The 22,508-nt window shown below is 37.8% G+C and overlaps 3 protein-coding genes across 7 annotated transcripts in view; 2 read left to right on the plus strand and 1 right to left on the minus strand.

Annotated features, from left to right (window-relative positions):
- APPL1 (adaptor protein, phosphotyrosine interacting with PH domain and leucine zipper 1) overlaps nt 1-3,236 on the minus strand; it is a 52,168-nt gene extending 48,932 nt beyond the window's left edge. For both annotated transcript variants that reach the window (XM_048856743.2, XM_075130318.1), the window contains exon 1: nt 3,099-3,236. In XM_048856743.2, coding sequence (XP_048712700.1) covers nt 3,099-3,152 — 54 coding nt within the window. In that variant the 5' untranslated portion in view covers nt 3,153-3,236. The remainder of the gene's footprint in view (nt 1-3,098) is intronic.
- Nucleotides 3,237-3,550: 314 nt separating this feature from the next.
- HESX1 (HESX homeobox 1) lies at nt 3,551-20,541 on the plus strand. Of its 4 annotated transcripts, none has more exons than XM_048856748.2 (5): nt 3,551-3,659; nt 10,283-10,541; nt 10,771-10,970; nt 11,303-11,404; nt 12,588-20,541. In XM_048856748.2, exons 2-5 carry the CDS (start codon nt 10,349-10,351, stop codon nt 12,684-12,686), a joined length of 594 nt encoding a protein of 197 aa, XP_048712705.1. In that variant the 5' UTR covers nt 3,551-3,659; nt 10,283-10,348; the 3' UTR covers nt 12,687-20,541. The 4 variants fall into 4 exon arrangements, with proteins under 4 accessions (XP_048712705.1, XP_048712704.1, XP_048712706.1 ...); XM_048856747.2 differs by lacking the exon at nt 3,551-3,659 and adding an exon at nt 6,514-8,712; XM_048856749.2 differs by lacking the exon at nt 3,551-3,659 and adding an exon at nt 6,514-8,712 and having other exon boundaries at nt 10,459-10,541.
- Nucleotides 3,572-22,508, plus strand: part of IL17RD (interleukin 17 receptor D) — a 123,541-nt gene continuing 104,604 nt past the window's right edge. The window contains exon 1 of the mRNA XM_075130319.1: nt 3,572-3,659. The gene's annotated coding sequence lies outside the window, so the exon portion shown is untranslated. The remainder of the gene's footprint in view (nt 3,660-22,508) is intronic.

Consider the following 22,508-nt stretch of genomic DNA (forward strand, 5'->3'; position numbering starts at 1 on the left):
GTTTCAGGATGCACCTAGTCATAAAGACATGGAATGGTCGTGACATTCTGACTGAGAATTCATGGTCTATGTACATTACACTTTGGGTCTTACTCCCTCTCCCCTATCCCTCTGAAGAATGAGATCCAGTAAAACAAACTGTTCCACTTTGTGGTCGTGTACTTCTGAAATAATGGAACCAGACTGTAAAATGAGACCATAGTAGTTTTTATTTACTTAGCGATGGTCAGAAGTAGGATTCAGGACAGAGCATGGAAGAATGTAGGGAATAAAATTACTTGGTCTCTAATAGGTTTTGGTTCAGCCAGCATTTTCTACCCAAACTAATTATGTTTTAAGTAGACACAACTTTACCCTTAAAAAAATCAAAAAATTAAGACCTGTGCCATATGAAAGCATTAGGCAAATCTAGCAGGTAAAAAGTGCAGGCTCAATAGTGAGTAATGATCTCTATCTAACTCAAAATAGACTAGACTAGCTAAAGCCTGCCACAAAACCTCCACTGAAGGACTTTCTTGAGAATCAACACATCTGAAAGACTGTAAAGGGATTAAAACAAATTAACTGTATTTTGAATTGGTGTCTATAAATTAACAAGCCATCCTTGCATACAGTGAGTATTTCCAACAGCAACTTTGTTTCCTCAAGACTAGTGAAAAAGTATATTTAACAGAAGGGGGCAAAAACTGTTTACTCTGGATGCTAAATTATCTTGCATTTGATATCCTGAGTAAAGAATCTCTGGCTCTGAATACTCTGTGTGGAGAGCAGAGATTCATTTGTTAAACTCGGTTTAAAAAAAACTGGTATATGAAAGAAAAAGCTTCAAAGTGACGGAACAGGTCAATATTAATTCTTTTTAGGATCAGAGGTAGTAATCTTTTGAAGGGTCAGTCTTTCAGAGAAGACTTAAACCTCAGAGCTTGGTCATTAAACAACATGTGGGGCTTTTCACAAGAGCAGTGGCTTAAGGCCTAGCTTCCTGGACAAATCCCAAACAGGTAATTATATTTTGCCTACCTGAATTCCTCTACAATTTCAAGTGAATAAGGTATTTTTTTCTTTTCACCCTAAAATATTCAGTAGTCAGCTATATTTCAGAGACTAACCAATTTATTTGAGCATGAGCTTTCGTGAGCTACAGCTCAAAGCTCATACTCAAATAAATTGGTTAGTCTCTAAGGTGCCACAAGTACTCCTTTTCTTTTTGCAAATACAGACTAACACGGCTGTTACTCTGAAACCAGCTATATTTCAGTGGTGGGTGAACTGATCCAAATAGATTCTGTAAAATATTATTAGTGCATTTTTGTATCTTTGGACAGAAAGCAGTATATAAAGTAATAAATACTAAATTCATTTGACTAATTATCATCATGCATACCATTCTAAAAATATTTGAAGCACTTTGATTAAAATTCTTTATTTCAGTATTTAGAATATTAAACACAGGATTGTTCTTGGAGTTTATTTTTCCTTCCACAGCTCCCATTAGTAACAACATTTTAAATCTTAAGCGATGATCTAGGGGTCAAAGTTCCTCTGGAAACTTCTCTGCTTTCTAGCCCACTCCCTTCTTCTGCACTTATTCCTAGATCAATACTGCTAATATGCAGTAATATGGTATGATTATTTCAAAATGTAGGGTAGTCAAATCCTTTATGGTTTTTCCCTTCACATTTTAAAAAGTCCCTATAACCATTTTATTTTAGTTATGTGTTTTAAAATATTAGTCGTGTTTAATAAAAATTTTCATTTTACATAAGTAGCACTACATAATTTAGGATTTTAATCTGAATCCTAAAAGCAAGGTGGTGAGTCTTAAGCTCAGAAATAGCAATATGTGCACACTGTTAAATTACAAATCATCCTCAGTTACACTAATACATCAGAGTGGCAGCTGTGTTAGTCTGTTCCGCAAAAAGAAAATACAGTATTTTCCACTGCATGCATCTGATGAAGTGAGCTGTAGCTCACGAAAGTTTATGCTCAAATAAATTTGTCAGGCTCTAAGGTGCCACAAATACTCCTTTTCTTTTTACTAATATATCAAATAGTGTCAGTCAACATTGTTCTATCGGATGATATTTGCCAGCTGACAGTGTAATGAGAGCAATGTTCACTTAACATGATATATTATACATTAGTGTTATATTATTCACAATGTCAAGAGGCAGATTACAAAACACTATCTGGTTAACTCTAGTGACAGCTGGCAGCATTTATGGATATCCTGCCTTCTTAATATCAAGCAGTGAGTGATTAACTAAACAGCAAATACTGAGTGAAGAAATTAGAAAGTAATTAAAAAGCTGTAAATCAATAGCATATATTGCCAGTCTGGGAACAGCTTTCAGAAACACTTCATGAAACCAAACTATCCTAATTTTTTGGTCTTCAATGTAAAAGTTTTGGCTAAAACATAACCACAGGATTCAGATTAAAAAAAACTTTTCTCAAACTGACAATGTGAACGAGGAATATTTAATCTTAAAATACAGGCCATTTTATTTTGAATCTCCTGGGAACAGGAGACACTCACATTAAGCATCACACAGCTGCAGTGCTGTTTAACTAACAGCGCGGCCTTTAATATCATCTAACTAATCACTACTCGGAGCACACATGCAAGGTGGGGATGACGTGAGGGGGGGAAAAACTGACCCACACTGAGTGACTTCCTCCCTTCCCCCCAGCTTACACACATTTACACTACGGTAAAGTTGCGGGGGAAGCTCGGAGTCTATTTACGGCTTGACACTGCTGCGGCTCACAGCATCAGAGACACCCGCCCCCAGCAAGAGCAAGCCTGAAACTACAAGCGGACCCTGCGGGGCGCTCCTGTACCCCATGCCAGGGGTCGGTCCACAGGGCCCTGGGGGCTCGCCCCGGACACCTCAGCCTCGGCTGCCTGCCCCTTCACCGCACCCAGCCACCTAACCCGCCTCTCGACATCCCCTCGAGCTACAGCGCCCGCGGGCCACTGCCTGGGGCTACCACCCGGGCGCAGAGCCCCTGGGCCCTGGCTCCAAGCTGCGGCAGCCTTGTCCCCGCGCAGGACCCCAGGGCCCGACCCGACGGGGCCCCTCTCCTCTCACCTGGGGGCTGTCCTCCAACGTCTCCTCAATGGGCAGCTTGTCAATCCCGGGCATGGCGGTGGCTGGGTCCCTACGGGCCGACGCGCCCACAAGCCCTCCCGTGCAGCCAACACTGGACCCCTCCCCCTTCGTCAGCACAGCCACAACCCTGCCCCCTGCCCCCTGCCCCGCCCCGGAAATCCGGCCCCCGCCGCCGCCGCCGCCTTCTCATTGCTCAACGGAGGCGTCACTCTAAGCGCGTGAGGCGGGGCTGACCTCGGAGAGAGGGCGTCGAGTGACGTCTGGCGTGACTCAGTTGCCGCCGCCGTTTGCCCTCTCCCGGGCTGGGAGTGGTTGAGGCAGCTGCGTCTGCCGGCGGTCTCCCGGCCCAGCGCAGCGGGAACCAGGCCCAGGTCCCGGCGGCGCGCGCAGGCTCCTAGCGAGGTCTCGTCAATACAGCTCCGCCCTTGCCCGGGGTGACCCCTTCCCGCAAGGGAGCGGCCTCCTCATCGCCCCGCGCGGTGTGCCTGCGAGTCCGCGCCCCAGTGTATAAGCACACCTCTAACCAGCGTGGGTTTACAGGTACAAAAGCTGCGCAGAGCAGGTCTTAGATGTTTCTGAGGGAGAGACGCGCGTTGGGACTTCACTTTCCCCCTTAAGGTGCTGGATGGTGGTTGAGCTTTTCTCCTGCTCTGGCATTTAGAATTTCACATGGTTCTGATCCTTTCTTAAACTGTCAGCACGCTGTGATAGGCGTCCTGTGAGGAATTCGTTATCCCCACCCCCTTCCACGCTACCTCTTCTGTTTAACACGTGTTGAACACACTGACTCCCCAGCATAGCTTATGCTCAAACAAACGTGTTAGTCTCTAAGGTGCCACAGATATTCCTAAAAAGAAAAGGAGTACTTGTGGCACCTTACAGACTAACCAATTTATTTGAGCATGAGCTTTCCTGAGCTACAGCTCACTTCATCGGATGTTCCTGTTCCTTTTGTGGATACAGACTAACACAGCTGCTACTCTGAAACATGTTACAATTGTCTTCAGAAACCCTATTTGCATCCTGCTAGGGGAGTTAACATATTTTTGAATGTCAAAGTTTGTAATAATTCCTTTTAACTCTGTTTGGACAGGGTTTTAAAGCCATGTTCTGCTTCGTGTAGCACGACAGAATTAGAAAACCCTTTTGAAACGTGCTTGTAGCTAACCCCAGTTGTTTACTAGAAAGACACATTGGCCTTAGATAAAATATGCTGTCCTGTTCCCCCCCTGCGTGCGAGCGTACACACACAATCATTCTTCAAAGCCTCTTTTTATAGCTTTGTGACTAGAACATCTTGACCTTGAGATGTATGTGTGTGGTTCCTGTAGATGTTAAAATGGACATCTGAGAGGTATATGATATTCATACCCTAATTGCTAAACATTTTAATTTCAATTGCATTCAAAACACAGGAAACAATGTGTGTGAAATGAAATACAGCAAAAATATAAATTCAGACATTTGAAAGGCTAGTGACAGAAAAAAACAAGGAGATAAAATACATTTGAAGTTGTAAAATAATAGTTTTTAAAAAAGAAATTACTTGTTGTCATTGATGGGGGAAAAAAAGACCACAAGAACATTTGATGGAAAACCAGTAACGTTTGAGTAAATTGGTTATTATTAGGGGGTAAAAAGAAAAGAAAGGGAACTGCTTCTCCTTCTCAAGAGAAAGAGAGACAGTATATGTCAGGCAAGAAAAGAAGGGTAGGAGAATTTACATTGTTAAATAAACTCCAGTGAGTGCGGTGCAAAAGCTAGGTTAGAAAGTGTGATAAGTCTGTTAGTGGAGCAAATGATTAACTAATGTATGGTATTTTCATTGCGATAAAAATGTGTTTATCATTATTTATATAAGATTCCATACTCTAAAAAAATTAGATGAGATGTAGACATTAAATTGTTTAGTGGTTGGGGGAGGAAACTAGAAGTAAGAACTCAGTTCAACTGGTTTAATTTCCAGTTTAGCCACTGACTCACTGTGTGGCCTGAGGCATGTCACTTAACCTCTTTTCCTCTCTTTCCCTATCTGTAATTTGTGACTAATCTTGCCTATCTCACAAGGATGTTGTGAGGATTAAGATTTGCAGTAACATTCTTATCTGTCTGGTTCTCCAAATTCAAATTTTATGGATATGCCATACACTAATTCACAGTCTATAAATGTCATGAATAGCTTTTCTTTTTTGAAATCTGTCAACTAGTGACCATTTAGTACAGCTGTCAAATCATGGGGATTTTTTTTTACTGGCGGCAGTTTGTATATTTTGTACAATGTGTAAGATTGAGGACATGTTCCCTTAGCAAAATCATAGATAGTAGTATGTGGGATTTAGGAAGTGGAGTTTCTGTTGTTTCTCCCATCTATACACCTCTTTAGATGGCAACAGACAACACTTATTTTCTTTTAGTTGCCATGAACTGAAAATAATACATCTTAAATTAGCACTGAAGAGATGAAAGTGTGCTACAACAAAACCACAACAGATTTGACATTAAAATGTAGAAATTTGACTTGGCATGCAGAATGATCTCAACAGGCACGTGAAAAAAGGGGACAGTCTTGCTTCTGTTGAAGAGAGCAGTAAAATGCCAATTGACTTCAAGATGGGTTCTTTTTTTATTATGCCCTGCAACATAAGGGGACTTAGTTGTTTGAAATGGATCCCTTATAATAAAAAATAATAATTTTTAAAATCTTTTAGTAATGTTATTTGTATTTTTGCAGTTTTTAGAAGGCAATATTATGCATGTATCTTTAGAAAGTAATTTGTTGAATGGGAATCTATGAACCCTAGATGGCAGTATTACTTTAGTTTCAGGTTTCAGAGGAACAGCCGTGTTAGTCTGTATTCGCAAAAAGAAAAGGAGTACTTGTGGCACCTTAGAGACTAACCAATTTATTTGAGCATGAGCTTTCGTGAGCTACAGCTCACTTCATCAGATGCATACCGTGGAAACTGCAGCAGACTTTATATACACACAGAGAATATGAAACAATACCTCCTCCCACCCCACTGTCCTGCTGGTAATAGCCCATCTAAAGTGATCAACAGGTGGGCCATTTCCAGCACAAATCCAGGTTTTCTCACCCTCCACCCCCCCACACAGATTCACTCTCCCGCTAGCACCAGCAGGAGAGTGAATCTGTGTGGGGGGGTGGAGGGTGAGAAAACCTGGATTTGTGCTGGAAATGGCCCACCTGTTGATCACTTTAGATGGGCTATTACCAGCAGGACAGTGGGGTGGGAGGAGGTATTGTTTCATATTCTCTGTGTGTATATAAAGTCTGCTGCAGTTTCCACGGTATGCATCTGATGAAGTGAGCTGTAGCTCACGAAAGCTCATGCTCAAATAAATTGGTTAGTCTCTAAGGTGCCACAAGTACTCCTTTTCTTTTTGCGAATACAGACTAACACGGCTGTTCCTCTGAAACCTGAGTTCAACTAAGACTCAATGGCTGAATGCTGGCCTCCTTTCTGAAAATACTCCTGGGAGCTACCACATCTTCTTTCTTACCTGGCAAGGCCATTATGAACCCAGTCCTGCAAGTTGTGGAGTACATCATACTGGGAGTTGAGGGCATTCAATCCCTAGAAACTTCCCATGGTTGTAGGAAGCTCTGCATCGCTGCAGGGGGAGGGTGAAGCTCAGTGGGGTGGGAGGTTCAGGTGCAGGGGGCTCCAAATTTACAGGGGTTGCACTGACAGGGGTAGCTGCTCCCAGTACAGTGACCCCTTCCCCCAAGCCCTCTTCCGCATCAGGAGACCCCCCCCCCCCCGAAACCACATCTTGCTGACCAAACCCACTGTATTGGGAGACACACACCCTGACACCCCCCCACTGAGCCCCAACCAGCCACACCCTGATCCCTTACCCATCAAGCCCCCCTCCCCCCGAGTCCTAACCACCTTCACATGGACTCCCTTGCGGACTCCCAGTCCACCTGCACCCAGAACCCCCCACTGAGCTGTCCGCACCCAGTTTGCACCATACAGAACCTTGGTACTCTTGAGGGAATTCTGCAGCAAACAATTAAAAAAATTTAAATTCTGCAAAGTCCTGCATATTTTATTTGTAAAATTAATACAGTAACACAATAACAATATAATCACACCATTTCCAATTATTTTTACAATTTATTTCAAAATACTTGTCAGCAAATAATTAAAAATGGTGTAATTATATTGTGTTACTTTGACAAATAAAATATGCAGAATTTTAAAATATTATGCACAGAATTTTTAATTTTTTGGCGCAGAATTCCCTGAGGAGTAAACTACATAGACCTTTTAGCAGTTGGTTTTGAGGTGGTAAGAAGCATATAATTAAATGTTCCTCATCACTACTGACACTTATCTTTCTGGAAAGTTCTTTAGTAGCCCTTTAAAGAGAAATAAGATTTCATTACATAATTTATTTATATAAAGCCAGTTACCATATTTTGAACTTCTTACAATTCATGTTTCTAAGATGATCCCATCAAGCCAGCATTGTAAATGAGATATTTACTTTCTTATAGGTCCTTGTCCATATTTTTTTTAACCTGCTATAGGTATAAATAATGAGCTATGTTTGAAGGCCAGCCATTATTTGTATTATAGTCATTAATGGTTTTCTACACTTGGAAAAAATCTGACCCATAATTCTCCATGCGTGCAGCAGTATATAATTTTTGGTCAGATTGATATACTGAGCCTCCCATTACATTTTTTATGTTGTTATATTTTAAAAAGAATAACAGTGCCTTCTGCATTAGTGGGCAGTATTGTGAACTCCAGAGATTTTTATCCCAAATCTCATATTTGGTGATTTTCCTAATGCTTCAGTTCCCAGGCATGAGATTATATGAAAATCTCAGCTTTCTTTTAAAAAAAAAACAAGCTTCTAGCCCTTATGATTATGGAAAAAAGCTTGAAAACATGAACTCTAGAGATCAGAAACCAAAAGGCAAATGAGAAGAACCCAACATTTACTTATTTTAAAAACTGCATAATTTTTAAGTCATTCTCGTGGTCTTTTGAGGTCTGAAATGATTTTTGAACTCTCGGCTTGGCAATACTGAGTAAACTCTTTGAACTATACTTACAAAATTATGAAAAATGTTCTCCGTGTAGCATTACTGTTTCACAGCTCTCTGGATACTCAAGCCATTTTATTCAGCAAGGATAAAAGTCACCCCTGGTAGAGGGCCAATATAAGGCCTATGCCTAACTTAAATCCAACATAAGTGCTCAAAATTGAGCTGTGTGCTCACAAGGGCATGTATCGTGGTATAAATAAAAGTCCATCCTGAATACATTTATTCTTCAAAGATTTATGTTCTTCATAATCTAGTGTAATAGGTACACTGTAAATTAGCATAGATGAGTTGTCTCTCATCTTTATTTTAATTTTTTAATTTTTATTAAACCTTCAGCACATGTTTTTGTGAATTGATATAGATACTTTGTGTATGCTTCCTTGTGCTGTCTCATCAGCTCCTATCTCATCTCTCAAGGTTAGCAAGGTCTGGATGGGTCACTCCTTGGATAGGCAAGACCTTCATTTAATAGATCATGTGGTCAACGGTGTTGGAAATCATGGTTCAGTAAGTTGGAACTCAATACCTTAAGTTAGTACTGAAGCAATACCTTATCATGGTGTAGGGAGCACCATGCTTCAATAGCTGCTGTCTTACAGTATTAACATTGCCAAGAGCAATAGGATGAATATACAGTTCATGAATGATCTTTTCAGATATGCTTGAAATGACAGGTGTATCATATAGATCTTTAATTTCCCAGAATTTCATGGTGTCCTTAACTGTATCAGAATAATGGTTGCATGTTTCCATATGGTAGGTATTTATTAGATTTATATCCAACTATATTTTTATACAGGAAGGTGACAGAGCAGGGATAAATGCCAACAAGAAGTCCTGATTCTGCCCTTGAATGCACACGGCTCCAGTTGGTGTGCATCAGAGGTCAGAACTTGAATTAAAGGTTGCAAACTCTGAATTTTTCTACCCTTACATTTAAAATTCTGTTTAATTTTTGCCGCTTTTTTCAAATAAAGTTTTAGAATAAGAAAAAGCAGGGAAATATGAAGGGAGATGGTCCAGAACCAAAACCTTGATCCAAATATCCCTGAGCTTTGATAGTGTTTGAGACCTGAACCTGCATCCAGATATGAATTTTATATATGTCACTTTCCTTATAATGGGCCAAACCACAACTCTGGATTCAAACAACTGTGAATTTTATAAAAATGCTTGAACTCATCTCCAATTCTCTATTTTTGATTATTTTAAATATTAGCACTGGTGACTGAAGTAAACACCCATTGATTTAAAACAAATACACGAGATTACGATGAAAGGCTGGTAGAAAAAAGTGTTCTGATTTTAATCAAGAAATTAAAATACAGTGATTCTATTCCTTTTAAAATGTTTTATACAAATGTTTTAAAGAATGCTTTGAGACTTTCACGTTGCTGTCTTTTGAGAAAGCTGCACCAAGATTATTTTAATAGAAAAATGAAGCAAGTGAATGCGTGAGTTATTTATTTAAATACTTGGTGCAACTGTTCCTGTTAACTAATCCAGGCACTTGGAAGGCAATTACACTGAGCTTTGACAACATTGCCAACCCACTGCAGTGTGCCTTGTGCCAAACACTATTGTTGTTTTATTGACCACGTTCACCATTACATATGCATATGAAAAAACAGAGGCATTTTCATCAGGATTACCCTAATAGCATTAAGAGATTATTTTTAAAATTTCCTTGGAAGAAAATTCACTTAAATGAGATTACTTATTACTTGACTGGTTTCCTATCATGCTGCTATGTTTAGGTAAGTGGAGTCCATTAGACTATAAAGTTTTTTTAAAAACTGATTTTATACATTAATGATTTCAAATAAAAGGGAAGTACTATATTTGTGCATAGCTTCTTTTGAGAAAGTTAAGTCGATGTTCTGGTTAGGAGAGATAACACTTTTTGTCCCTCTTGGTGGCCCCCCTAGTGTCGCCATTAGTTGCTAATTACTTGCAAACAAATAAACAATTAACTCCTCGTGCCTCTTGGTGGGAGAGTCTTCATTGACATGCTAAAACTTTCTAATAAAAGATTTTAATTAATGACGTTGCAAATCCAACCCCCTTGCCAACACAGCTATAAGGAGGACCTGCAAGAAAATGCAAGTACAATTCATGTTGTGCATAGACTGAAGGTGAAAGAATGGCAAATACATCATTATGTGCTTCTGATACAGCAGTGTCTCAAAATCTTCAGAAAGTATCCAGTTTTGTGGAAACTAAAACCACGCATTGCTCATTTTCCATTGAAAGCATTTTGGGATTAGAACAGAAAAAAGATGGCATTCCAGCTGCGAAACCTCACAGACCATGGATGGATACATGCAACAATTTAGGTATGTTGTCAGCTTTAGTTGTGTATTGTCTTAACTTTTTACCCTATGTTAAGTTTTATGTATTATCAAGGATATGTTTCCATAAGCACCTCAGTACGATTAGACTTATACTTAAAACATTAGATTATCACTTATTTTGTTACAGGCTTGCATTTTAATATAACTGTCTCATTCAAAAATTGGCAAATACAGATCTATGAATTTAAATTCTATATTTTTATGTTTTTAGGAGAAGACACTAATCAGTGTCTGCAGACCCCTGTTATTTCCTGCGAAGGGCCATTATTTCATGTTAACAGTTACCCGATACTGGACGAAAGAGTTTTGAAATGTGAAAAATATTTTTCAGCCACTGAAAGGCTATCTTACAAAAGGGAACTGAGCTGGTACAGGGGTAGGAGACCAAGAACTGCTTTCACTAGAAATCAGGTAGGGATTCAGTTACCTATTTATAAATTAAGTAATGTATGTTTTGCTATATTCATTTGTTGAGTAAAATGCATTCAACAATAGGAAGCCTGTAATAATTAGTTGATAAAATGTTGTATACTTACTGCATAAAGAGGCAGAGATGTACATATGTGGTTAAGGACTGGTGTTAACCAAGAGTAATTTCACTAGTTTCATTTGATTTATACTGGTATAAATGAGATTGGAGTCTGGCCCAAAAAATTGTTGGGAAAGTCTTTTACTTGAACTGACTCACTTTTTCTCTTTTTCCTACAATGTAACATTTTAAATTGTTTGCTTATTCTCCTCAGATTGACGTGCTGGAAAATGTTTTTAGAGTGAACTCCTATCCTGGCATTGACGTTAGAGAAGAACTAGCTCACAAACTAGATTTAGATGAAGACAGGATCCAGGTAACTTAATTTAAATATATATTCTGTGATCACATGATGTCTGCTCAGCAATGATGTAAGTGGGTGGATCGGATAACCATCTGAAAGTTGCATTTATTCTTAATGATCCTTAGTAATTAATGCATTATTAGATAGCTACTATATTGACAGTAATTTGTAGTGGAGAAACCAGTGAAATTTCTCTTTCCTCTCAGTCTCCCCTTCTCTCTGGCACTGATATGACATTCATCTCTGTAATACTTCAGTGTCATCCTCCTTGACCATCACAAAGCTTTCCCCCTACCGAACTCTCAGATTTAAATCCAGGTCCCATTGAAGTCTATGGGAATTTTTTCATTGACTTCAGTGGGGCCAGGATTTCGTTCTCTGATCCCAGGTTTGAAAACCTTTTCTACAATGGGTTTGGAACCATGTTTGAAAACTAAATAAATATAGTTAAGCAAATGGATACATACATTTCAGGCAGGGTTTGGCTAGCCAATTTAGACAGGACAAAACTGTTTTAAAGTCACATTTGAGACTCCGTCTCATTTGGTTCAAAGCTCAGTACACACAGGGATTTTAAGGCCTGATCGAAAACACATCAAAGTCAATAGAAAGGCTCCCACTGACTTCTTTGGACTTTGGATCAGGCCCTTAATGTTCATTAAAGGTTTGATCAACTTCCATTGAAGTCAGTTGGAGGCTTTTTCATAAAAGTAGGATCAGGCCCTACTGACTTATACTGCAAGGGTTTAAGCACTTCTGGGAGTTATTGAGCATCCTGAACTTCCACTGACTCCTCCGGAAGTTCAGGATGCTCAGCATCTTCCTGGATCAAGCCCTAGGGGTCCAGTCCTGTTCCATTGAAGTCTATGAAAGTTTTGCAGTTAACTTCAGTGGGAACAAAGCAGGTCCTTACTTTTCAATTCAGCTAGGAAATGCAATGAGTCCTTTGTCTATAATTTTCTCTGCCTTACATTATTATTTATTAAAATTATTACAGCTCACCATATACCTTCATCTGTAGCTTTGAAACTTCCAAGCTGCTTCAGCTTCCAAAAGATCAGAATTTCACAAATTATTTTACTGTATGGTTGTACTGATATTCTTTATTAACTTCAAACCTGGCCTGCATACGATGTTGCTTTTAAAAGGAAAAATTACCCATTTCTAAGAAATGTGCATTTTATTTCAATTATAGATCTGGTTCCAGAATCGCCGTGCAAAGCTGAAAAGATCCCACAGAGAATCTCAGTTTATAATGGTGAAAAACACTTTAACCTCTAACCTTCTGGAATAGGAAGAAGCCAGCTAGTTCACCATTATTCTACCACAGTAGAACATGAAGAATTATTGGAACTTAATAATTTACATTATTAAGCAATGATAATGTAACATTTGTACTTTGATATTTGCATCTAGTTTTGAAAGATGATCATGATTTTCATTAGAATAAACTGTAAATACTTCATTATAACATGCCTCATATTATAATTGCACTTTTTGTAAAAAAAGTTTTCCATATATTTTAATAAATATTTTCAGAAACATGTAAGATATTTTTGCAGATAACAAACTATGATACACTAGATCCTGAGCTGATGTAAATCTGAATAATTTACTTGAAGACAATGGAGCTACACCAGTTTATACCAGCTGAGGATTTGGTCCTGTGTGGTTACTGATTTCAGAAAAATCAGCAGGAATACATGAAAAAAATGACTGAATTTTTTTGTTTTGTTTAATAAAGCTTCAGATATTTTAAAGGTAGAAGTAAAAAATCATCTAAAGTACACAATTATGCAAAAATGCTACTGCTGTTACAGCAAATTTAGCTTAGGTATTTTACTGGAATGAAATAGTTTTTCAATATTAACAATATGGAGCTGAAATTTTAAAAAATTGTACTAAATTATACTTGTTTTTATGAGACGTATGTGCTAGCTATTTACAAATGAAAAACTTAGAGAACAGTAACAATGTGTGGCATTTGTATTTTAGCTAAATCAATTAAACTGAAAAGCAGTTTAAAATGTCATTGTTATCAACTTTATGTTTTCTCATCTTTTAATGTAAATTTAGCAAATATTTGCCCAGTTAATATTACCAGCTTAACTATGTTACATCCAAATGGTTTTGTCCTGACAAAACCATTTGGATGTAACATAGTTAAGCTGGTAATATTAACCGGGCAAATTAATTATAAATTATAAATATTAACTGGGCAAATTAATGATACAGTATTGTGAAGTACTGAGTGCCTCCAGTATCTCATGAGAAAATTCAGCACTTCTCAGGATCAAACCCATTTGAGATTAGATATATTGTTTCCTTGTTTATTCATTCTCTTATCCAATAATACTGTGAAACATTTTCCACAAAGTTTGTAGTGGTAAAGATTTTTATCAGATGATATATGAAAACCAAGCATCCTGACATTTGATATTGAATCAACCCAAAGTCAATGTATATAGTCCCATCAACAAAGTAAAACCTTTAATTTACTTCACATGGCCCTGATTCAGGAAATCTACAGTCATCTGTGTTGAGCAACACATTAACATACTTAACTGTTAGTATATGGTGAAGTCTCATTGCTTTCAATGGGATGTCAGCTGATGCTTAAGTGCTTTGCTGAATAGAGGTGCTTTCGTGAACTGGGGCCTAACAGTATACAAGGAAACTCCATTTCAGATGGCAGAATTCAATGTCTTCCATTGTTGTATGCAGTGTCGTAGGTGTGTTGGTTCCAGGATATTAGAGCAACAAGGTGGGGTGAGGCAATATTTTTTATTGGACCAACTTCTGTTGGTCAGAGAGAGAAGCTTTCGAGCTTACAAGCTTTCTTGCCTGAGTGGCAAGATAGAAATGCCAGAGACGACTGCCTGTGATTCCATGGTAAAACTATTATAGTGCTTTAGGAATTCAACTTGTTACTGGGTTGTTGAAATCTATAACACATAACCAATTTGGGGTCTCTGCCTTGCTTCTTGACAGTCTGCCCTGAGTTTGTCACTCACGGTCACAAACCACTCTGTTTAAGCTTGAAAGCTTGTCTCTCTCATCAAGAACTTGGTCCAGTAAGGTCCAACTTGGTCACCCATCTTGTCTCTCTACAAGAAAACTGATTTTCTGAGTTTGGGGATTCATCCATTAGTCCAATAAAAGTACCAATTCCTTTAACTGGCCTTTTCCATTTTTTGTAACCATTTTTTTAAACTGCACATATCTGTAGACCTTAAAGCAGAGAGTTATGATTTACTATATGTAGCCAGAAGATTTCTCAAGGTGTTATTCAAGAACGTGCATTCTAATTTTGAAGGCTTTGTTGTGTGCTGAATTATATTAAAAACTCTGCGAGCACATGTAGAATCTTTGAAAAGTGAGTGTCAAAACTGTTATGCCTTAAGACATATTCCTTAACATATCTGACTTCAATGAGCTTAATGGATGACCGTGATTATCCTATCCAATTTGTATGATGGCAGTAGTCCTCCAACTTCATTTTTATCTACAAAGCCTTGAAACTGTCACTCTTTAATCAATATTCTTTTCTGTTCTTAAAATTGAATGTTGCTTATAATAAGAAAAATAACCAAACTAGGTGGTAAGACTTCTTATTGGACAAAAGCTGCAATTGACAAAAACTGCTTTTCTCCCCACTCGGTAAATTCATTTTGCTGATTCAGGGACCAATCCTGCAAACATTTACTCTCTCAAGTAATTTCACTGACGTATGAGACAATTTGCTTAAGTAAGGATTTGTTGTATTGGTCTCTTATTTTTAAAGTACTATGTTCGTTAAAATAAACTATCTGATTTTCAGATGAGATTAAGCACTGAAGCTCTTCTTGAATTCAGTGGGAGCTGAGTGTGTGCTGCACCTCTGAAAAATTAGGCTGTACGCTTTAGTGACTCGGAGCAAATAGTTTTTGTTCATTGCAGCCATAGTACAATGGAAAGAGATAAAACTAAGATATGTTTATTTTATGTGGAAAGTAACTGCAACAGGAGTGTATTGGGCACAAACAGGCCTTGTTAGGACAATGCAAGGAGGAGGAAAAAGTGCTAGTTTCCTTAAATTCTTTAATTACTTAGCTGGGTTTTGTTTTTTTGTTTTTTTTAGAAAGCAAAAACAAAACCAGATGCAGTACTTTATTTAAATTCATCGCATTTCTGTTTTCATTATTGGATTAGTATGAACACAATAAATCCCAAAGAATGATAGTTCCTCATTGTTTGCTTTTGTCAAAGTCTTAGAAGACACAGAAGAAAAACACTAGCGAGCCAGCCTCTTGTGTCCTACTCCATGAGACAACTAACTTAAGTAAAGTTACTCATATGTCCAACTTGTGTTTGTAGGATTAATCCCTCAGTTACTCCATTGTGCAGGGAGATAGATACTCAGAGGGCTGTATCCCCAGGTGGTGAACATGGATGTATTTGTCACAGCAATTTACACCAGCTGAGCATTTGGCTCAAAATGTTTGTCCTCTTTACTGTCTATGATGCTCACTTCATATGGAATTAGTTTCTTAAAACCTCTGAATACAGCATGTTGTCAGTAATACAGGTCAGCTGTAAATAGCAAAAAGTGAGAGAACTGGAGAAAAATGGAGAAATTCCACTGTCTTCTCCAGTCGCAATATAGTTCTGTTTGTAATTAAATGTTCTCTGTATCTTATTTCCTTTGCTAATTAAATAACTATATGAATAGACAAAATTTAACCTTCCCAGATACATTATTTTCAAATTAGTATATTCTTGAAAGAGATAAAGGTTGAATTTTGAACCCTTGTTTCTTTCTATTACCGGAGAGTGGTTGATTCTTGGTAAGCTGCACTAACATTTCTAGAGGAAGGACTTTCTTTCAGTGCTGGGAAGTGCCGACTTCACAGATATAGTGAATAGGAAAGATGGAATAGCAGGTGGCTGTTTTACATTTACATTAATGGAGAATTCACTGAAGTTGAGTCTTGCTAGATGTTTTGGAATCTATTTGGAAACCTATCTGATTCAGAAATTTACCAGTCTTGTTTTCCGAGTAGTTTCATGGGCAAAGAGAAAACAATTGTCTTTATTGCTTGAAGTTGTATCCATGCTATCGGTTGGTCTGCAGAATGGAAGGTCAATGTTTATTTGCGTGCTTTTTTTTATTCCTGAAGTGTGTGTTTTATAGTGCCTGGCATTTGCAAGGAGTCTGTGGTAGGTACATTGGGAATGAACTACATCTCCAAATATTGACTAAGAGCATTCAGTTGTGATTTGTGTGAAGGCGCAAGAGACTAAACAAAAATCCCTGATAATTGCCACAAATAAGATAAAAGACCTCCTTAACTCAGTGTAGATAGTTTTCCTTAATATACTCCGATATGTACCTTCATTGATGAATTATCTGTAATCTTTATGGGTTCCATACAAAATGGAAAGTTATTTGACCTCACTGTTAAAAAAAGACTGTTTTAATATGGAAAAAGAAAAGGAGTACTTGTGGCAGCTTAGAGACAAATTTATTTGAGCATAAGCTTTCGTGAGCTACAGCTCACTTCATCGGATGCATTTGTCTCTAAGGTGCCTTTTCTTTTTGCGGATACAGACTAACATGGCTGCTATTCTGAATCCTGTCATTAATCTGGAAAGATTACTTCAGTATGGAGAGAGGTTATCAAAGTTAGTAATTCATACTTTATTTTGAGAACTGAATTTGAAAGTTGTAACCATGTTAAAAAATATCACTGAGAGACTTTCATCAAACCCAACTAATCAGAATGCAGTAAATGAAAAGTAATCTAAAGAGATATATACTGTATTGATATAATTAAATTAAGATCTAAATATTCATTAACATGAAATTCTTAATACTCCAAAATTCTAGATCTATAATACATTGATATACAATAAGGCAGCAAACAAAAGGTATTAAAACAAACAAAACTTTCAAATAAAAGGGTTAATTAAGGAAAGCCAACAAATCCCAAAAGCATGGCGAATTCACACACTAGCAGAAAAGTATCTACAATGGGGGTAGACTCAGAGAATGCAAGAATTTGGATACCTCCCTGATTTGGATAGCGAAGATGGTACTAGAGATGCCGGAGTAATTTCTCTCCCTCCCAACATACAAGATCTGTTCCACAGTTTAACCTGTTCCAGGTAATTTGAAGCTATTGTCTACCTTAATACTGGAAACAAAGTTTACAACAGCAATAAATCACACTAAGCCAGTCAGGTTAATGCCTACAAGCCTCACTCTATTATCTGACAAAACACCTAAATAAGGTTACTGTCTCTCATAATGGAATTTTTTTCTCACAAGAGAAGACTGACAAAGCAATTTACAACACAGGACTAGTTACATAATAATAGCAACAGCTCTGGTGGTCAGCTTTCAATTAGTGAATGTTAACAATGGGATGCTTTCCATTCATATCATACCAGTGGTGTTGCACAAAGTCTCTTTAGCATAATTGTTATCAGCTTTTTCTCCGTTACAGTGCTGTTGGTTTCATGAGGTGTTAACAGCACAGAAGGGCCACTAACTTCACATTTGTTTCATGATACACATTGCTTTACATCAGGGATCTCATATTATCAAGTTAAGGCAAATACTCCATTCTCATCTTTCAATATTAGTCTGCTCTTCATAGGACACATACAGTATCTTAGACTTAATTGCTGCTGATTGCTTAGTATCTTGCATTACAACAGCAACATAAAAACAACTTTCTTTATTATAACTGGAGCAATACACCTGAGGCATGTTCTGATGGAACATTTACATTACTTGGATTGTCTGTGCCTAAACAGTTGAATATAGCATGCTAAATTGTTTATATCTACCACTAATACTGTAATTTAATCCAGTACCAATTCTACATCTTTTGAGTCTTATTCATGTAAAGCTTTTGTTCATATGCCACCCACTGGGGGTATTGGGGGGAAAGCAAGGTGTTACATTCAGGTATACTTCCAAGAAGCCAGGAACTTCTCAATTTTAATCCTGGTTCTGCCACAGAGTTGCTCTGTGAAATCACAACTTCAGTGTCTGTTTCCCCATCTATAAAATGTAGATAATAAGCCTAGACCACGGAGTGATGCTGATGAGCAGCTGCCAGTGCAGCTGCTATTTCAGCCCGTTCCATAGGACTTAAGTTGCAGGTAGTGTTGGCTTCAAGGGGCTTAAAGTTAAATTTGGCCTTCAGTGCTATCCTGATTAGGGTTGCTTTCCTGAGTTAGGGTCTAGGTTCCCTGCTAGAAAATTAAAATTACTGGCCCGCTTCCTCAGTTGTTGTAAATTGTTATATCTCCATTAACTTAATCCTTCAATATTGTAAGAACCTCCTCCACCCACAAACCTTAGTCATCCCCAGATGACAATAGAAAAAGATGGACTTTGTACTTTGGCGTGAAGGTTTCAAAAGAGTTCTTGAGTAAAATTCAAAGGTCTAGAAGAGGGGCACCCGTGGAGAATTCTCTACCACCAACTCCCTCACCTATAAACCAAGAAAGCTCCTAGTAAGGAGATATATGAGGGTGTAGTTTTTCTATGTAGGATTTTAAACAAAGTTAATTCCCTATCAATATTAGTATGTAGTCAATCAGTGTCCAATATCACCAGAGAAACCTCCTGTAGAAAATGGGCTGGACTGGAGATAAAGCTATGTGACTAAAACATGTAGTTGATAATTATTACTTTATAAAAAGAAAAGGAGTACTTGTGGCACCTTAGAGACTAACAAATTTATTTGAGCATAAGCTTTTGTGAGCTGCAGCTCACTTCATCGGATGCATTGACTGAATGCCACAAGTACTCCTTTTCTTTTTGCAAATACAGACTAACATGGCTGCTACTCTGAAACCTACTTTATAAAAGTTAACCATGTGCACAGGATTTTGATATAACTAATAAAAATGTTAATCCCTGTCTCTAACAGGTATTTTCAATATGTACATTAAACTTAACATACGTGCCATTATAGTATAATGTAATGGCAACACTGAGATTACATTATGGAGCAATAATACAATACAAAATTTTCTTGAATATATGTTGCTGTTTGTATGGAGCTGAGAGATGGGAGAAGTAGGGGGCAATTAAGAACAAATGGTTGACATAGTTATGCAATAATTGATAAATATTTGCATGATTGTTTAAATTGCAGTGGAAGCAGTTTAAGAGAAAAATAAATGTAATATTTGCAATACAGACATTGTAGTATGGTCTAGTCGTGAGAACCTTAAAGTAAAAATGTCCACATACTGAGCATAAACCTCAGTGAAACTTACAAGTCTATTTTCCCTTTCCTTTAAAGGAAAGATGTAAATTATATTTAAAATATTCCTTCAGTTTTAATAACAGCTGCTATTTGTAACGTGTAAGTACATATAATTTTCAAATTGAGTGTCCCTTTAAGAGCCACAATTAGCCACTAAGCTTCCAATACCATACCATTAGCAGTTCAGTACCACACTTTACTAGTTGTCCAAAGTTTGGAATTGAAAATTCGCTGAAGTAATAAAAATTAGAACAGGAATTTGTTCTATTGTGCATAAGAAGCTTAATGCAGTGTTGATCTGAAGGTCTACTAATAAAAGGAAATATGACTCCTAAAACAAATTAAAAAGTTTATTTTACTAGTCTCAACAAAAGTCATGCACAAAAACCAGGTAACATCATTTGCAAACATCCTTATTTTGCCCAGTGTGGAATGAGACAGTTCTAGGTCACTAAGTTCAGACCTTTGAGATTATCTCATACATAATTAATGATCACCAATCAGGATTGCTTAGAAACCAATTGTGTCATGTTTTGATTCAATGGATTAACTTGGTTTTTGTAACTATTGTTTGGTTGATCTTATTTGCATTTTTCATTTTATAGGACTAATTATTATGTAATTGGATGAGGACTCTAAGACTTTCTAGTTTTGTTTTTGTTGAAAAAATCAGTATGGAAAGTGATGAAATGACAGCAACTGAGCCAAACCAATATTTGATGTCCTGCAGTTTATGTAATGGAATATCTTGCATTATAGCAGGATGCCCTCCTCTGCTACTGTTTAGATTAAAACCAGGTTTCTGTTTAAAGCTTGACTCTTCTAAGTGTTCATCAGCATAGTTACTGAAATTGCCTTGAATAAAAACAAAACTATGAATGCCAATAGTGCTTATTTGGTATATCCAAGTTTACATATATCCACTGAATCATGATGGAATAATCATAAAGAAAACAGTATAAGACTTATTCTGACTTGAATGGGTGCTGGGGCCACTCAGTACCTTGCAAAATTGGGTTCTATATTACTGAATTATGCCCTGATCCTTGGCAACAGCTCTGGTGCTTTCCATGCTGAGGCAGCACAGAGCACCTGTAAAACTTCCCTTAAGGAGCAGCTGAGGATTCTCTGAGAGAGAAAAGTCTGCAGGTGGTTTAGAGCCACTCTTCACTGATTGTAGGAGGGGAGACAGGGTGGGATGAAGAAGACGTATGCTAAGGGGTGGGAAAGGGCAGGGCAGAGCACATGGAACAGCACCGTGGTGGATCATACCCATGCTCTTTTGAGCTAGGGAGTGGATTCTGTCTTTTTGGGTGCCCCACAATAGGGTGGTGCACTGCAGATGATAAGGTTGCTACTGTATATAACTGAAGTAATTTTCTTACAATAAACAGGAAAGCATTGAGTAACTGCTGGCATATATGGCATAATGTTAGCTTTCCTTTTCATCTGCGGTAGATTGATGTATGAATGAATAATTAGAAAAGAAATCATTGTGGCTTGGCAAGATTACCAGAAGCAGTAAATTGATTTTTTTCTAATCTGTGTGGAAGCAGGACACTTGTTTTTTGGCAGTGAGATATACTAGAAACATCATCATGAGGACTGTGGTCTGTCTTGTCTGATACACACATAGCTGGTGTAACTTCCTATAAATTTTACATGAGCTTGTCTTTTTTTCATTTAGTCAGACGATTCATAGATTCATAGATATTAAGGTCAGAAGGGACCATTATGATCATCTAGTCTGACCTCCTGCACAATGATCTTGGAATGCTCCTTGCCTTGGAATAATGGAACAAGTTTGGGCACTGAATATGCTATAATATAAAATAGCAAATAAGAAACAATAAACAGTGCTATATTGTGTAACTAGAGTGTGTTTGTTAAGTGTCATAATCACAAAGCTCAAGACGCAATTACTTTAGCCATCTCTAAACAATAACCTTGTAACTTCTCTTGAATGATTGGAAGGGAGTCCATGTGCCCAGTCATAATCCACGGTCTCAAGAGGCATAATCTTCTGCTTTGAGAGATGGTCATGACTTGAATGGGTGGTCTGCGTGTATGCTGCAGTCCACAGGACACCATGGGGTGGGAAGGGGAAGTAAGTTGTTGCTTCTTTTTAGAGCTGCAGGAAAATGCCTTATAGAGTATATCTTCTCAGATCCAGTCTTCTTTCTGACAGCAGACTGGCCTGAGGACCCACTACATATATGGTGCCACTTCTCTCCTTCACCTTGTGCAGCTTACAAAGATAAGGTAGGGGCAAAAGTTTGCTGATAGCTCTAAAAGCTCTTTGCCAACTTTCAAAGAAAGGTGTTCTATAAATGAGAATATTTAGCGTCATTGTCATTAATAATCACTCAGAAAATATCAAGTGTGAAGTTTGCAGTTTCTGCTGTGAAATGGAATTTATACACATACTGTTGCTAACTCTCAAGCTTTTATTGTGAATTTCATAGTATTTGGGTTTTTTCCTTAAAGTCTCCAACCCCTGGAGTCATGTAATTACGTGAGAATTTTATCTTTCTTTTCAAAGTAAGTTTCTGGCCCTCATGGCTGCAGAGAAAAGCTTGAAAATGTGAACCCTGGAGGCTTAAACATCAGAAACCAAATTAGGAGACAATTCAAAGGTGGCTTTTTTACAATCTCATGATTTTTTCGGGCATCACCCATGATTTTTGAATGGCTGGGGTTAGCAATGGTATATACACAGCTCCCTTTCCAACACCCCCAACCAGGAATCTCAGACTTTCTGATTTTTCTGGTCATTATGCTGAATGACACAAAAACACTCGTTACCAGTCAGAAACCTCCCTACACTTCTCAGTTCTAAAACCATT

Source organism: Caretta caretta, chromosome 7, assembly GCF_965140235.1.
Source record: "Caretta caretta isolate rCarCar2 chromosome 7, rCarCar1.hap1, whole genome shotgun sequence".
In the NCBI taxonomy this organism is placed as follows: Eukaryota; Metazoa; Chordata; order Testudines; family Cheloniidae; genus Caretta; species Caretta caretta.

Bases quoted from the DNA above. Each gene is read 5' to 3' on its own strand.
- HESX1 (XM_048856748.2), top strand. From the start codon at position 10,349: ATGGCAAATACATCATTATGTGCTTCTGATACAGCAGTGTCTCAAAAT. The intron at 10,971-11,302 runs GTAGGGATTCAG...TATTCTCCTCAG, and splicing joins CTGCTTTCACTAGAAATCAG to ATTGACGTGCTGGAAAATGT. The intron at 11,405-12,587 runs GTAACTTAATTT...TTTCAATTATAG, and splicing joins TAGATGAAGACAGGATCCAG to ATCTGGTTCCAGAATCGCCG.